This window comes from Lathamus discolor, chromosome 1 (assembly GCF_037157495.1).
Source record: "Lathamus discolor isolate bLatDis1 chromosome 1, bLatDis1.hap1, whole genome shotgun sequence".
Taxonomy (NCBI): Eukaryota; Metazoa; Chordata; class Aves; order Psittaciformes; family Psittacidae; genus Lathamus; species Lathamus discolor.
The window spans coordinates 53738394-53756062 of record NC_088884.1 but is presented as its reverse complement, the minus strand read 5'-3'; the positions used below and the strand labels follow the sequence as shown (position 1 = coordinate 53756062).

The following is a 17669-nucleotide window of genomic DNA, read 5'->3' as shown; positions in this document are numbered from 1 at the left end:
ATCCATCGAAAAGTATAATGTCAGTTCAAACAAGTTCATGCTGATAACTGTACAGCTGTATTTCTGCTGCAGTGGCTGCCTGCCTAACAACACCACATTGTTAACAGGCCTTGGACATTCTTTGAAGGTGCACACAATGGTGTTTTCTGTAATACAGATGCGGTATCCCTTAGGAATCTTTTGAATATGGTAGGAATATGTGAGGTGTATTTTATAGAAGTTCCTTAACAATCAAGTGTACGGAGGTTTGGAACTGGGAACTTTTTTATGAGGCAGTTTTTCATTGGATAGTGTTGCTTTATGAAAGATGAAATGTCTCCCCATAACGATATCACTTTATGTGAGAGACACAAGGTAGCTTTTTGAATCAAGGTTGAAGAGCTGGCGACTGACCCAAGCTGAGGTTGCTGCCATACTAGATTTAGAACAGATATGATGCTGTCCCCTGTGTCCGCAGAACTGCTTGAAAATCCCAAAGCTATTGGTTGATTTGTTGGTACATCTCTCATCTTCATTGCATTATGGAATTGGAGGCTTTACCTCTAGGAAGAATATTTCTCTTCCATTTCAGGTTTTTTGGGGTTTTTTTTGTTTGTTTGTTTGTTTTTTGCTTAGGTTCAGATCTGGAGTTGATTGTAGCTAATACCTAAAGATGAAGAGAGATGTTTTTCATTGCAAGTAGGATTTTGTAATACATGTAATCAAAAATCTGGATGTTGAATTATGCTCCAGTTTGATAGAGGCCAGTACTAGTTTTTTTACAGGAAAGACTTTGTTAGCCAGTGCCTCCGATATAACCCTACAAAGGAATTTCTCAAGTGCTGTTAGTTAGTGGTTGGCTTTTGTACTCAGCTGTTTCTACCGAATCTCAAATTTTAGGTAGAGAAGTGTCTGAACCTGTGTTCAGTTTTATTTGACTCTGTAAGTCAGCATTTTATTTAACTCTTCTGTATATTTTTAACATTTATGTTGCTTGCCAGTGATGATTTGGGTAAATCTTTGTGTTGACTGCATTACATTCACAACTTGATAATTAGCTCTAGTAGTTCAGATAATTCATTTATTAACATGCAATTTTGTCTGTGTATTAATTTTGTTAGTATACTAATTTGGTTAGTTTGCTCTGACCCTTTCCTCTGTTGTTTCTAGTTTTTAACTAATTTTTTTTCTTTGTGAGATAATTATTTTGCTGCACATTCAATTTTGCAAATTAAAATATATGGTAGACCTTGAACTGGTCTGTATTGACCATCACGGTATTTTAGGTTTTGGTGTGTTGAATTGGTTGCTTTTTTCTGTTTCTGTTTTTCTTTTTTCCTGTTGTACTTACTGACATGTGATAATGCTTTTAGCTGAGTCAGACTGGCTCCAATATAATTCCATTAATCCAAAACTTTTCAAAATGTAAAGTAGCTGTAACTAGAAGTAGCCGTAAATGGCTAAAAAAGGGGTGGTCACAGATACAGAAATGTTGGGGTTTTTTTTTCCTGTTTCTTTTCGCTCCTTGTGGGTAATGGTCTAACAACCTTTGTTTGAAGCTAACCTGTCTAGCTTTTCAATTAAAAGGAGGAAAATGCTCCACCTTTTGGAGCAAAACCAGAGGATCTGGTGAAGTCAGTTGTGAAAAACTCCTATGGTACAAGTTCAGGGCTTTTGCTATGAACTCTTCAGTGGCAGCAAGAAAGTGTTCGAATATCTGTTTGATTGTATGATCTTGGGGGGAAGGGATTAGAAAAAAAGAAATTGAATATTCTTGTCATGTATGTACAAGTTCATTTCCTTTCTTAGTTTTTAATAGTCTGTTTAGACAACTCTGCTATGCCCGTTCTGTTTTATTTGTGGCTAAAGACAGACCAGTGGGTTTTTTAACACTTCATAAATTGTGTAGGTGAAACAGCTGAGAAACCGCGCTGATGAAGATGCTCGCATGATCCACATGAGCATTCAGATGGGTAATGATCCACCTATTTCCCTTCGGAGGGATCTGGAGCATTTAATGCTTTTGGTAAGCTCTGTTTTCTTTTACATTACTGTGGCAAAAGGTGGTTATGACTTTCCTTCATCTGAAAACCCATCCCTGAATGATACACTTTCTGTAACTTCATCTAAAGGAATTAATTTACTGCCTTGGCTTCTGATGTTAATGAAGCATCATTTAATTCTTGTTTAGTAAGTAAATATTACATTGTTTCTATGTTTGAAGAACTTTTGAGCTGAAGTTATTTTGCAAAATATTTACATAGCTAAAATTTAAGTTATTTTAAAATATCTTAACATATCTATTATTTTAAGCTATTTTATTTTAATGTAACTTAGAATTTTAAGGCTGCAGGCTATCACTGGAGTTGAGATCTGTCTAAATGCATGCATGTTCTTTGAGTGGAACACCTTTGTGTATCTAGACCTCTGTGGTTACATGGTGTTTTATGTTTCTGTAAGTCTTCAAATTGAGATACGTGAATGGTTATTTAAGGAGAAATTGCACTTGTTTTCTTAGCAATGTAATTTGTAATAATTAAATAGAAAGTTGTGCAAGTTTCCCTTACGTGTGCATCTGGCTGTCATTTGTTCTGATACTGCTATTTAGAAGCTGTCATTTTCAAAGAGTTTTAAGGAATGGAACACCAGCCGTGGGATGCTTTGACTCTCAGATGTGTTTGGCTTATCTAGAAGTAGTGCTTATTGTTGAAGTAATCTTATCAATATAGTTGATGCTTTTTAACATCTTCTTTTCTCTGACAGATTGCGGAATTTTACAGGAAAGACCCCTTTAATCTGGAACTTGGTCTTGAATACTGGTGTCCATCAGAGCCTTTGCAGACATCTACCATCATGGGGTCCTACCTTGGAGTAGCTCATCAGCGACCTCCTCAACGCCAGGTTATCTAGCTTTTCTTGAGTAATTATTAGTAACTTTATAGTCAAAAACCAGGCAGCAGAGTGTTTCGTATCCTTATCACAGCTAGCCTCTAAAAAGACGTCTTTTACCAGTGGTTTATGTGCATGTGTCCTGCTCTGCATAACATGGTTATTGTTGCTTATGCTAAAATGAGCTACTGTCAGTCATTCATGGTTTTCAGTAAGTTTATTAAGGAAGAGTGCTAGGCAAAGCTCTTTGAAAATGTTGTTCAGGTGTGCTTTTGTTGCAGTTGCTAAATGAATTCTGATAACAGTGCTCTTGTGTTTTCTGTCTGATGACCTCTTCATTATCTTTTTGATGTAACTGAGAACATAAATTCCATAATTATAAAAAATCTTTATTAGCTGTAGTTGATGATATTTTAGGGGGGGAGGAATCCATAAAAATATTTTAATTGTTTAAAGCTTACAACCCGTAAGAGACGGAACTTAAAATCAGAATGAAGAAGCAATCTAAACAGATGAAACAGATGTTCCAAAACTCTCTAAATACCTGGGATGCTGTCAGCCTTCAATGCTTCTTGAAGGACTATACAGTGTTAGACAAAACCTAGTACAAGACATATCGGGCACATCCTAAGATTCACCCAGAACAGAGGCACCTTAAGTTAGGTCTGATGCAATCTGCAAGCACTATAATACGCCTGTGGGAGGACCCATTGTGTGAATTACTGTGCTTGTGTTACTTGTGGATATGACAAGCATAGTGAATTCTTCTCAGCATCGCTTAACTTGCACTGTGAGATGTATTAATAATATTGCTGTGCAGCATTTGTGAGCTGAAGTAAATTTTATCACAAAAAATATAGAATTGGAGAATTAGTAGAGTTAGTATACTTTGCAATCACTTGAAATGTTTCATTTCCTCTCTGAAACATGTTTTCCACCTTCAGGGAAACTGAATAAGCCAGTCTACAGAGGATTTTTTTTTTATATGAGCTGTGATTCCACCCCTCTATCCTACCCTGGTTACATTAGATTCTGTTGGCTGCCTGTTGTGTTCCTAAAATACTCAGTTTTGGTTTTGTTTTTGTTTTTTGAACACTGATCTTTATTTGTTCTAGGTTGTCTTGTCAAAGTTTGTTAGGCAAATGGGAGACCTACTTCCTTCCACAATTTACATCCCATACTTGAAAATGCTGCGGGGACTGGCTAGTGGGCCTCAGTGTGCTCATTACTGCTTTAGTTTGCTAAAAGTCAATGGCAGTAGTCATGGTAAGAAAAGTGACACTTCAGCTCTTTCTCAACTCTTCTTTAGAAAAGTACAAAGACTCATTTGAGGTGAATTGTGGCTTCATACTTTTAACATTTCAGTATTAGTACAAAGGTGAAATCGGAAGGCTTCACTTGAAAGTGTAATCTGGGAAAAAAAACCCCAACTGATTATGTAATTAAATATCTGAGCAGCTTAGCAAGTAATTCACATAATGAAATACTACATTTTTTTAAAAAGCTGTGACCTAGCAGTATAAGAGATGAATATCAGTATTGTTTATTGTAAAATATAAAGAGAGTCATGTCAAGTTGTATATTCTGTAAATAGTTACCTTTTTACTTTTTTCCAGAAGGACTTTGTTCTATTAAAATTCTTTTATATAGGTAATATAATAGCACTATCAAAGTAAGAAATGTTGGTCAGTCCTGTTTTGCATTGATCAAATTAGAAAAATACCCCACCCTACTTTGAAGATACAAATAATGCTGCAAACATTCCGATTCATAAAATGGAAAACTTATTTATACTGGCTCTTCATATTAGCATCTTTCTGTCTCTCTATTACAAAAAACCCAAACAAAAATACCCAACAACAACAAAAAAAACCCAACCCTAAACCAGAACCACTAATCTTGGCAACAACAGCTTTACTTTGAACTTTACTTTTTTAATCCAGAAAAGAAAGTTTTCCTTTTAAATTTAATTACTCTGCTTGTCATCCCTTGAAAAGAGTACAAAGAAGATCTTGTCACCTGTGTATTATTTTTCTAGCGGAAAACATCCAAGGAGCAGGTGGCAGCCCTGTCTCCTGGGAGCATTTCTTCCACTCTTTGATGCTTTATCATGAGCACTTAAGGAAAGACTTGCCAAGTGCAGACAGTGTCCAGTATCGTCACCTGCCTCTCCGAGGAATCACGCAGAAAGAACAGGATGGATTAATAGCATTTTTACAGCTGACCACTGTTATAGTAAGTTGGGTAAGTAGCCTTTTACTTGGTTTTCTTTGTTAATATATATTTTTTCTAGCAGAACATCATCATTCAGCTGAGAAATTCACTTGACCAAAAAGGTATGTAGGGCAAATTTACCTAGCAGTTGTCATTTGACTAGTGAACTTTAAAAGTATGAGAGGCATCAGGAATAACTGCTATGACCAAACATACACAGTCTGGGGGAAGCAGGAAAAGTAACACCTTTTCCTGTGTTACTGCTGTTACTGATTTTCTTGCTTTCCTGACACTTTGGTGTCATGGAGATGTCTTTCAGAAGTGGGGTATATTCAGAAGAAATGACTACAGAGTAGGAGAGTTCTTTGCATTTAATTATGAGTTTGAAAAGGCAAAAATAATAGATGAATTTAAAAGGAGGTGGTAGAAGGTTGGCGACAAGTGATCAATTGAGAAACTTGCCTCCAGAGTTAGATTTAAAACATCCCCACTCCAAGAGAGCAAAACGTGCCATGAATTGAGTGGAAGAGGATTCCAAGAGAAGTAAAACAACAGTGCAGATTTTGTATGGTGAGTTGCCTGGGTAATTCTGGATAGTGTGGAATTCAGCTCTTCAGTACCAACCAGACTCTGCAGCACAAAAATTCTGCCTTGTAGTGAGATATCTTTGGTTTTGCTGACACAAACACAAGACAGATCAGTGAAACTAATTTGGTTTTTTGAGAATCATCCTTGGTGATAATGGCTTTCCTATGTGAGCTGTTGTGTCAGCATTGGATAAGCATGGGGAAAAGGGAACTTTTAAAACTAGTATTTTCTGACATCATCAAGCCATAACCTGGGAGGAAGTAAATTTGTTCTAAAGATGCAGGGAATTATGATTTGATGAAGCTAGAGGCTTGTTCCTGTCGAGTATTTAACCTGAGATTTTCAAATGAGCTTACACTGGTGATGACCCTGCTCTTAGGCTTAAATAAATTCATGTAAGTTCCTAGCACATGTCCAAATGCAGTTTAAGTTTGTAATAGAAGTATTGATTAAAGTCCCTGTACTGATGCTTGAAGAAGGTGTCTAGAGTGTGAGTACTTAAACCTATTAAAGACTAAGTCCATGAATGTGTGTCTACTGAAAACAAACAAACAAAAATTGGGTGGTACGAGAAGCTTATATTAGCACAGAATGATAGAATGGTTTGGTTTGGAAGGGACCTTATAGATCATCTAGTTCCAACACTCCTGCCAGGGGCAGGGACGCCTTCCACTAGACCAGGTTTCTCAGGTTATGCACATAATTCTTCTGTATGGATAGGCACAATTTTAGTACTTGTGAATTATTAAATTGGGCTTTTTGGTAAATGAAGATTGTTTGCTTTGGAATGGTTTGCTGTTCATCTGATGTTTTGTGTACCTTCCAGTATAAAGCAGTGTCATTGATACTGAACTTTGAGGTAGAGATTGTAAAACATGAATAATCTTCAGAGTGATAATCTGTGTTTTTTTCTGTTGAACTCTATAGAGTGAGAATGCTCGCTTGGCTCTTTGTGAGCACCCTCAGTGGACACCAGTAGTGGTCATTCTGGGACTTCTGCAGTGCAGCATTCCTCCTATTTTGAAAGCGGAGCTATTAGAAACCCTTACTGCTTTTGGAAGATCTCCTGAAATAGCTGCTTCACTCTGGCAATCTCTGGAATATACACAGGTATTTTAGGATTGTCAGTGCTTAGAACTATAGTATCCCAATCTGTTGAAATTGTCAGTAGATTTGAAATAGTATTGCATTTCCTCCTATGTTTTCTTGTTGCCATTGAATGAATATATGGGTTTTTTTTCACTTAATGCAGTTCTTACTTTGACATGATCTTGAAAATGGCAATATGGTTTTATGCCTCAGATATCTTATTGGCTGTGCTTATTTTACATAAATGCAGGTTTCCTAACAGACAGGCCTGTGCATTCAGTATGTTTTTTCTTCAGTGTATGGCATCTGTAATAAATGTTCTGCAGGGTTTTTCTGAGGTTTGTTTTTTTGTTCGTGACATTGTTCTAGTGTGAGTCATGCTCATAGAAAGAAAGGACAGGCAAAAAAGCTCCACTCTCAGACATTTAGGTTTCAGAGGAAGTTAATAATAATTTACTGGATATTGTTGCCAGCTTTCACTTTTAGATGGCAAAAGTCAGGTATGGATTAAAAGCCCTACCTTTTAAGAAAGTTTTTTTCCCTTCTGTCTTGATTTCAGAGAAAAATTTTAAATATAAATCCTAAGAACGATGAATATCAAATCCAAATGTTCTTGGTATTATTAATTAAAAAATCATGATGGGATCGGCTTATTTTATAGTCTGTTATGGTTCGGACTAGTTGCTGTTTTATGTGGAAAAACTTGAGGCATTTGAACTGCAAGTGCTGGTTTATTAGCTACTAATAAAAAGACCCTGACAGTAATGACATTTTGTAATAGTATTTTAAGTGCTTCTCCTTTGCTTGCTAATTTAGGATATTCCTTAAAATGTACTGTTGTAAGAGATAACAAAGTAAATGTCTTTCCCTTAGCCAATACAAGACAAAAGTCGTTAATATGAAAGTATTTCTGTGCTTTATTTTATTTAACAATAAACATAATGCAGATCTTTGAGGATGCAAAGCTAGAAGCATGTAAGTCTACAACGTACAATCCAGCCTCTCAAACAGAGAAATCTTAGCTTTTTACCAAAAGGTAAAAAAAGAGGATTTGGGAAACCTCTTTTTGCAGCTGAAAAGTGATGAATCCCTTTTAGTCCTGATGGAAATGATACAGATGAACTTTGATGGTTTGTAATATACTGTTTTGTGTTTCGTGTCTGTTTTCATTTCTCTTTCTGTTTTGAAGATACTACAAACTGTGAGAAGTCCAGGCCAGAGACAAGCAATTGGTATTGAGGTGAGGGTTTTTCTGTACCTAGATTGCTTCTCTGACTACTCTGCGTATGATTTCAGGAAACACTTGCAGGGGCTGTATCTGCTGCTGTGTCCACAGGAAAACCTTTGAGTAGGCACCGTCATCTTACTGCTTCTTAATTTACATTCAAGCCTGCTTGTAATTTCTGGGAACTTTATTTATGAATCTAGTGCAGCTTCATGCTAGTAACAGAGCAGCATCTAAACGCTTAAATTTCTCATGAGCGCTTTTTATTAAGATTTTCCTATTTCCCTAAACAGGCCTCACTTTTTGTTACATCTTAGTACAGATCACTTCTAATAAGAGTGGTACATTGAGACATATCTCTTAGTAGCTCAGAAATGAATGAAGAGTGTATTTCTGAACTGAAATATCTTTACTGTTGCTTCACTGCTTTTGCTTTGTTTCTGACATACTGTAGACAAAAATGCAGCAAAGTCAATTCACTGTAAAATAATTCGTGGATGATGCTCTTATAGTATCTGTTCTCACATTTTCTTCTACCTTCAAAGTCTTTGATTTTTCTCCTTCTGTTTTTGCTGTCCTCTTGGGAAGGTTGAACTTAATGAGATTGAGTCCCGATGCGAGGAATATCCTTTAACCCGTGCCTTCTGTCGACTCATCAGCACACTAGTGGAGAGTTCATTCCCCGCTAACTTGGGAGCAGGTCTCCGTCCACCAGGCTTTGATCCCTATCTCCAGTTCCTCAGGGATTCTGTGTTTCTCCGATTCCGCACCAGAGCTTACCGGAGAGCTGCTGAAAAAGTAAATTTTGTTTTATTTTTTGTTTGTTCGGTTTTTGTTTTTGTAAGGTTTTTTTGTTTGTTTGTTTTTGTTTTGTATGTAGTTAAAATGATTTGCACTGCTGACATGGCTTAGATTTGTTTCAGAGGCTGTGCGAGGTTGATGAAGAGTTAACCTCATATTTTGATTCTGTGAACAGGCGATTTTTCAACTCTTGGGTCATCAGGATCTATGAACTACTTCTAACGGGCCCGTATAAAGTATCCTTAATAAAAAAAATATATATTTTTGCTAAATTTCAATTTACTATACAGGATCTGCAACTCTGCTGCATGGCTAGTGACTTCTGTTCATCACATGCCCGAATATACAAGTCAGATTTGTTCTTTCCTCACTGTTACTTATAGAATATTTCTGACTTGCTGAACCATGGTATTTGAGTTTCATTTATGATACATTTGGATGAAAGTGCATGGCAGATTGTATCCTGGAAGCTATTAATGATCTGTTATTAGCTGTATACCTAATAAGACTCTATTCCTTGTAGTTTCACTGTGCTGATATGTATATTGTATACTAGAGCCTAAAATAGGCAGTCTCTTTCAGTGTTCCATTTCACTTCAGAAAGAAAGTTTGGTCTTTGACAGTATTTGACATGGTGAATTATAAGTTGTTGTTGGATAGCATTTCAGAGTCAGATAATCCTGTGATAATTCTGATCCAGTATATCACTGCACTACCTGTTGTATTCTTTGTTTCCTGGTCTTGTTGCTCCAGTGTCAGTCTTAATCAGTGTATGACTTTTTTTCTCATTTTGTGGTTATCTACAGTGGGAAGTAGCTGAGGTAGTTCTGGAAGTGTTTTACAAATTGCTGCAGGACTATGAGCCTCAACTTGAAGACTTTGTGGACCAATATGTGGAGTTACAAGGTTAACTTGTTCATTTGTTCACTGGCCAACAGAACTGTAACTTGCTTTGCTTTCTTGTCTCTGTCTGGTGATGTTGTTTAATATTGCAAGTAGGCTGGTAGAAAGCTAGACCAAGGCTTTAAGACATACTATCAGAAGTTAAGCTGAGGGCTTCATGTACACTATTTCCATAGCTGTACTAAGAGGATGACTTCTGTCTCTTGCATTGCTGATTTGATTAAATAGTAGCATTTGATGCTTAAGAAGCACCTTGGTTTTGGGCTTGTTCCTGTATATTTCTTTTGTCTACATCTAAATCACCACTATTCACAGGGTTAATTTAAAGGTGTCAGTATTTTTGATATATCCTCTAATATTAGTATTATCCATATATTAATTATTCAGAGCAGACAGTAGTAGCAGAATTATGATCTGAAGTAATTTAATTCTGGACAACAATTCTTTAAAAGGCTGAAGTAGACGGCACATGTCTCATTATAGGAAATGTAAGGCTTATTTGGTCTGCAGGGGTTTTCTTTTTTTTTTTTTTTTGTTTTTTTTTTCTTAATACAGAGTTTCTTCTTAACATTGAATGCCTGTGGATTGGCTTGTAGCAGTAGAAAGCTGCAAGAACCACTTCATAGGTGAATGACAACTTTAAGGTGTACCTCTTCAGTGAGCTTGCCTCAATCAGAGAGGCCTCTGTGCCCTGTACTTTGACAAACAGTTCTTGACAGCCTAACTGGCTTGAGCAATTCCTGTCCCCAGCTAGTCCTTCGGCTTGTGTGATTATTTGTGGGTTACCTGGTATGTTGGAGAAATGGGCTAAACCCATTCTTTTTTACTAGGTCCATTTCTTGAACTGATTCAGTGTGAGACTGGACAGTGGCATGTCTTACTGGTGTGTCAGGCAGCAGTACAGACACGGTGTGAATGGAAGGACAAGGGGATTGTTTAAGCTGATGCGAAGAAGAAACTTCACCCACATTCTTACTTGCAAATGAAAAATTATTCTTACTGCTGTCTTTCTTTTATCCTATACTATAATTTATAGTAAATTATAGTTTACTGGGAAACGAGATAAACATTAGCCTTGACTTCTGATTTGTGAGGGCCATTGAGTTTTAGGCTAGTAGTTTTGTTTTTGCATAGATTATTACAACAGACATGCAAGCATCTGTACACTATGAGCATCAGGGGTTCAGTGGACCTTCCCAGCTTTGATTTCTGGAAGTGCTTTTTCCCTCATCCAGAGTCTTTATACAGGCTTGTGGGGGGATACAAAGTTTTCCCAGTTGCTTCTCAATCTTGCAAAACCATTTAATGTAGCTCCAGTGTGGTATAAAGTCCTAGCACTGATTTGAATCCAAGGTCAAATTCACTTAAGGAAAGTCTAACTGGATAAAGTTGAAATTGTGCTATTAGATACTGAAAAGAATTGGTAATTGCTATTACTGTTCTTCCCAAACTTTTAAACTTCCCTAAATGGCTTATGTGTAAAGAAAACCTCTGAAGACTTTGCAGTAAGTTTCATCTGTTTAGATGTTGCTTACAGTGACAGGGACTGCTATATTTTGTAGCTCAGGCTAGCTTGAGTAATGGATGTCTTTTGTATTAGATATTAATTTTTTCCCCTCCTGTCTTTAGGAGAAGAAATAATAGCCTACAAACCACCTGGATTCAATTTGATGTATCATCTCTTGAATGAGTCCCCAATGCTGGAACTGTCCTTTTGTTTGCTGGAAGAAGGGGTTAAGCAGCTTGATACTTATGCTCTGTTTCCTGGTATGTGCCTGGAATTTATTTTTTGTATGAAGTTAAAATGCATGCTATGTAGGATTTAAAGCTGACATTACATATCTTCAACCTCATGTTTTTCTTGCATTTAAAAGGTGTATTTCTGGGGGGGATTTTCCTAGGAGTAAACAGCTGACAAGTTCTTTCTGGGTGCAGAGCTTGATGAAGGAGGTTTATGAATGCAGTCTATTTAACTGCTTCTTTGATTTTCTTATGGTTTGTTGTTGTTTGTGCACTGCAGGGAAGAAGCATTTAGAGAAAGCTGTACAGTATTGCCTTGCACTTCTAAACTTAACCCTACAGAAGGAGAATCTTTTTATGGATCTGTTGCGGGAGAGCCACCTTTCGCTTATTGTCACACCGTTGGAGCAGCTGCTCCAAGGAATCAATCCTCGCACTAAAAAGGCAGATCATGTGGTGAATATCGCTCGGTATGTGTGAAGTACTGAGAAGGGAGGATTTTCAGAGGCACAGAAGTGTTTGTGTCCCAGTCCTGTCATTAGTTTTACTATCCAATGTTTCTTTTTGCACAGGGCATCATACATGTTTTTGTCTTTCAGTTATATTACTTTTTTCATGTAACACTAGTTGACAGATAGTTTAAAAAAAGCAAGCCTTTTAAGATGCTTTCACATTTAATTTTTTTTATCTTGTGTGTTCTGGGTCCACACGGTAGTTGATTTTAGCTAGTTTTGATTCTTCAGTGACACGTACTTCTGTGTGATCTGAAGCTGTTTTCTCCATGTTTCTGCTTTGAGCCTGTGACCAGTTGTTTTAACTTACTCTGTAGTGTTTGTGCTAGATTTTGGATAAAAAGAATGGTAAAATTCCAGAAGAGATTATTATCCCTACTCAGCCTAGTACCCCTCTTTTAATAGAGGAGTGTTAAGTGTCTCATATAGAGTTAAGGTTGGTTTGTAGCTTTAACGTTATCTCATGTAGTTTGATTTGTGAATGTTTTAGTTCTAAATGTTGTTTAATTTCTCATCTGTGTCTTACCATTTTGAAATAGTAAAATTCTCAACAATTCATTTCAATAATCTTGTATTTTTCAAGGTATCTTTGTCATGGAAGCAGCAATCCTGAACTGGCTTTTGAAAGTGCTAAGATTTTGTGCTGTATTTCTTGTAATTCCAACATCCAAATAAAGCTAGTTGGTGATTTCACACATGATCAGGTAAGTGGTGGTTTCTTTGGATCTGGAAAGAGAAACTGGTGGAGAAATACTAGTATTCCACAGTGTTACTTTAAAGGACAGGGTTCTAGATCAAGTATATTAGAACTATATATGTCATATCTACTTACCTCTAAAAAGTCACTGTGGCACTGTGAAAAGCAACTACATTAATTGAAAATAAGAACCCCAAAATCATTAATGTTTGCAAGAAGGGAAAGAACAATATTCTTTGAGATAGTAAGACTTTTTCTTGACTTTATAGTCTTCAACCTGTGAGGATAACCTATCATATATGCCAAGAGCAGATCTTTTTCTGTTCAGTGGCTAATTGCCAACCTATGTTTAGAACAGCAATGACTCTTAACTCCTGCTTATTAACCAGGTTATATAATTTTTGTCTAGAACTAATGTTAACTTATATGCAGGGAACTATGAAAGGTATTCTTTTTAATACACTTAAAATCCTCTTCATTTTCATCCTTTCATTGTTGAATACAGAGTATTAGCCAGAAGCTGATGGCTGGGTTTGTGGAATGTTTGGACAATGAAGATGCAGAGGAATTAATTAATCCAGATGAGGGTATGTAAAAGGCTTCTTAAAAATGGCTCATGTAGTTGTCTTTTGTATAGAATTAAATTAATGGGAGGTGAAGAAAGTGCTTTTAAGTCAGAAAATCCCTTTCTTGTGTTGTTTTCTATAGAACTCGACCTTTAAGTGAATGAAAAGCACCAATGTCTTGTTAATATATGTCCACAGTGTGATGAGCCAACTACAAACAGTGTTTTTTTCAGAAGACAGCATTGCTTTGGATGCATTATCTGGAGCTGTATTAATAGTAATTTGAAATTTTGGTCTTGTATCCCTTTGTACTAATATAAATTGATGCCTTCACTTTCTTCTGTTTGACTAGAAGGCTCTGAGGGTTATTCCATTAAATGGATTCCTTCACTTCATTATTCACTTTTCGGTTTGTTTTTTTTTTTTTTTTTTAATCAAGAGCTGGAGCCTGAAAAGAAGCAGGCACGAATCCATCATGAAACAAGGATCCATATTCTGAATCTCCTTATCACATCTCTTGAGTGTAGTCCTCCCAGCCTTGCTCTGTATCTCCTGGGGTATGAACTGAAGAAACCTGTTAGCACCACAAATCTGCAAGATCCAGGTATGAGGAAGAAACACTGATCTGTCATTTAATCTGTTTTGTTACCAATATTGAGAATATTTATTGGAAAATTCATGGGGAGAAGCAGTTCCTCTTAATGTTAAGAATAATACAATGGGCCTTTTTCAGCTCTTCAAAAGCTAAAGTAAAATATATGTTGCTACCAAATGCAGCATTTAAACAGCGTTAAGATTTGATCCTTTGTTTAAATTGGATTTTGGAACAGACTTGAAATTAGAGTTGCAGGGGGAAGTGAGATACATATATATAAATATGTATAAATATATATATATGGTAATATGAACTTTAAAGCAACAGAAGTGACATTTGTGATGTTTCTTGTAATGGTGAGAAAAATAGTATGTTAGTATGTGTCGTTTGCCTCCTCAGTTTCTAACTTGTATTCAGTACAAGACAGACACTGATAAACTTAAGCAAGTTCAGCAGAGCTGGTCATGGGGCTGGTGCACTGAGCCTATGAGAAGCTGAGGGAGTGGCAAAGAGAAGGCTTTGGGGGGATAGTAGTCTTTTAATATTTACAAAGAAGTTAATGAGAAGATGAAGCCAGGCTCTTCAGAGGTGTGTGGCAGGGAGAGACAGTGGGCATAAGTTGAAATGAGAGGCTCCAAGTGGATATAGCAGAAACTTTTTCACCATGAAGACCGTGAAGCAGTGGGGTGGGTTGGCCAGAGAGTTCAAGGAGTCTTCATGTTTGGAACTTTTCAAGACCCAACTGTATAAAGCCATGAACAATCCGGTCTGATATCATAACTGAGCAGTAGTTTGGAGTTGGGACGTCATGGAATCCCTTCCAGTCTAAAGTTCGAGATTTTCTCTGATGGTTTAAAGGATGTTTTATGTGAACATGTTTGAACAAACATTTCATTTTAGTTATTTAGAGAAGAATATTTTTCATTAGGTTTGTATTGGATGCTGTGGCCCAGCAATTTTTGGTCTTTCATAGTTATAAATGAAGTGTAGATAGGACCTAGATTTTATAAGGGGAAAAAAAAAAAAAGAAGTCTTGAAGTTATTTGATATATCAGAAAGATGAAAAAGAAACGCCAGCTTATTTTTTTCATCTGCAAAGGAGCTTTCAATTGCAGTGGTATATGTTTTAGGTATTTTGAAATTCTGTAGTTGTGTGATAAGGTAACTCATCTGTACCCACACGATTTTACAGGGTCTCATATCTTAGGTCAGTGACAGGGGACTTTGTCTCAAAGCCATGAGAGAGTGGTGTGCACATATTTGAATTATCCCACGCATAATGTAAAAAAATAATGACCATAAGCCATTTGCCATGAGATAATAATTTCCTACTAAAGCATAAATTATACATGCCAAACAAAGATGATTTCCCTGTAAGAACTGCAGTTATTGATGCCTTTAGTGTGTCAGGATATCTTTCTGGGTTGATTAAAGAATTAATTTGCTAAAGGAAGAAAGCAAAAAGTCAGGATTTTGACTTCAGTATTAAAATCTCCTTCCCGTTCCCCTTGATTGCAGTATCGGGTGCCTCTAGAAGCATTAGTCATAAAATGGCTGTAATTGTAAAATAAATAGAGGAATTTCAAGCTCTTCTTGAAATTGTCAACTGAGTATTCAGTTAAAAGTTTTTAAGAGCAGGAATTTGTATTTTCATGCAGAATATTAAAGAGTATAATTGAATCTTTTTCGTAGAACTGAAGGAAAAGCTCTTAAGTTTTGATTGCATCATTTATCTTCTTTCACCAGCATCTCAAAAGCCTACAGGTTAACAATAAATATTTTCATTAGAATTTTGCTGAAACACAGTTCCATCTTTTGTTTTAATTAATGGAGAAAAAAACTCTGCCAGGTATTTCTGCTGTAGCTCTGTGGAGCAGTATAGTGCAGCACAAGGTATCTGAACAATTTAGTTTCTGTAATTCTGTGTACTAACCGACATTTGCTGCTGGGGCTAGTAAGATCAAGAATGTTAAGAAATTACTTCTCTGTTTTAAGGTGTCTTGGGTTGCCCGCGGACTTGCCTTCATGCTATTTTGAACATACTAGAGAAGGGTACCGAAACAAGAAATGGGCCTACAGCAGTTCAGGAGTCTCCTCATCTTGCAGAACTGTGTTACCAGGTATTCATCATGTTTTCTGTTGACATACAGTGAAAATAGACTCTAAATAAAACTAGCTACTTGGTGAATACAGATTGCTGATGATTTATTACTGTTTTTTTTTAAATTTTGGAACTGCAGTTTGCCAACAAGTAAGATAACAAATAATTCCAAATAAGCCAATAAAATTCTCTTCTTTATTCTGTAGCAGTGACAGAATGTATGTACGTCTGTCTAAGGAGATGAGATGAGGAAAACAGCTGAATTAGACATATGTACAAGGTAGCTGACTTTTAGCTTTAAATCATATAGTCATATTATTGCACACCTATATTATGTTGAAAATATGTGGAATCTAGGCAGGATTTTAAACACTATTAAAAGTGAAAGAGGCCACATTGCAGAAGGAGGAAAAAAAGAAAGATTGTGTTTCCTGTTTTGGTAAACCTGGAGACATAAAAAGACACTCATTTTTAAGTGAGCTGAGGAGACAGAAAGGCTTACATGGTGTCGTGAGCAAATAGCCATTGGAATCATCTACACACTGGTACTCCCTTAATGCTATAATTCAACATCTGTTATATATAATATGTTCAGCTTTGGAGTGGAAAACTTACTGTAAATACAGGTAATAATAGTTGAGCAGTAAAACAGTGTTACGCATATTTTGATTTGGTGGTTAGTTTGTTTTTAAAATAAATTCCATAAATGGCTGTGTACTGGTTTTGATTGTCAGGTGATCTATCAGTTGTGTGCATGCTCTGACACGTCAGGTCCAACTATGAGATACCTGAGGACCAGCCAGGATTTCTTATTCACTCAGCTGCAGTATTTGCCGTTTTCTGTCAAAGGTAACTTTATACTAAGATAAGATTGTGCATGTTTAAAATCCAATTTATCTTTTGACTCCCTAGGAATACAGAAGAAGAAATATAGGTAGCATTATTAAACTGAATTAATTATTACCTCTGCTAACCTTTTAATTCTGTAGAAATTGAACTCTGCCTATTTAGAAAGTTTAGATGATTAGCACTGAACTTTTGTAAAAGAATGCTAAATTTTCAAATGCATTAAGTCTCCAGAAGCAAATCCTAATTGATATTTCAATTGTCATTGTAGTTCTGTTAGATTATGCTACAGAACAAAATACTTTTGAAGAGTAAGAATGCTGTGAAGAACTGAGGGAATAGAAGGCTGGTGTTTATAACGATCTGTGTTTTCCCTTCCTTTGAATAAAGTAATTTTATTTGGTGACAGTGTTTATTTTTAAGCTAATAAATGGTTTTTAATGTCTCAGACCAAAACAGTTTCTTAGGTGTCTTATACTGAATAAATCTACTTACTCACTTTATCAGATGCTTGACCACTAGTTCTTTGTTAAATGATAGTAAACTTAGCATTCACATACATGTATCCAGCATGGGTAAAGCACTTTGGATAATTCTATTGTAACTTAAGAATCTAAATTAGATGAATATAGAATATGAAGGTTCTTGGAGACCTACATTCAAACCTTATCAACTTTGATGAAAGTTATAGTTTATTTTGTGTAAATGTTTTGGCTGAAATTAGAACTGACCCTATTTGCTCATGAAGCACTGCATTCTCCACAAAGACTGTTAGTACATTTATATCCAGTTTTTTTTATGTGTCTACTCTTAATTGCATATATGTGTATGATTTGTTTTCACAATAACAACATGTTCATTTTGTCCCATAAACAAACAGTGAGCAGATAATGACATCCTTTAAAACATTTCTCAAATGAAAAA

General features: G+C 36.1%; 1 protein-coding gene across 1 annotated transcript in view; it reads left to right on the top strand.

Annotated features, from left to right (window-relative positions):
- The window catches only part of NUP205 (nucleoporin 205), a 51685-nt gene that overhangs the window by 12935 nt on the left and 21081 nt on the right, over positions 1–17669 (top strand). Inside the window, exons 9-23 of the mRNA XM_065671495.1 lie at positions 1889–2005; positions 2743–2880; positions 3984–4134; positions 4907–5112; positions 6598–6780; positions 7949–7999; positions 8573–8782; positions 9592–9691; positions 11318–11455; positions 11709–11898; positions 12524–12644; positions 13143–13224; positions 13643–13807; positions 15794–15918; positions 16634–16748. Coding sequence (XP_065527567.1) covers positions 1889–2005; positions 2743–2880; positions 3984–4134; positions 4907–5112; positions 6598–6780; positions 7949–7999; positions 8573–8782; positions 9592–9691; positions 11318–11455; positions 11709–11898; positions 12524–12644; positions 13143–13224; positions 13643–13807; positions 15794–15918; positions 16634–16748 — 2092 coding nt within the window. The remainder of the gene's footprint in view (positions 1–1888; positions 2006–2742; positions 2881–3983; positions 4135–4906; positions 5113–6597; positions 6781–7948; positions 8000–8572; positions 8783–9591; positions 9692–11317; positions 11456–11708; positions 11899–12523; positions 12645–13142; positions 13225–13642; positions 13808–15793; positions 15919–16633; positions 16749–17669) is intronic.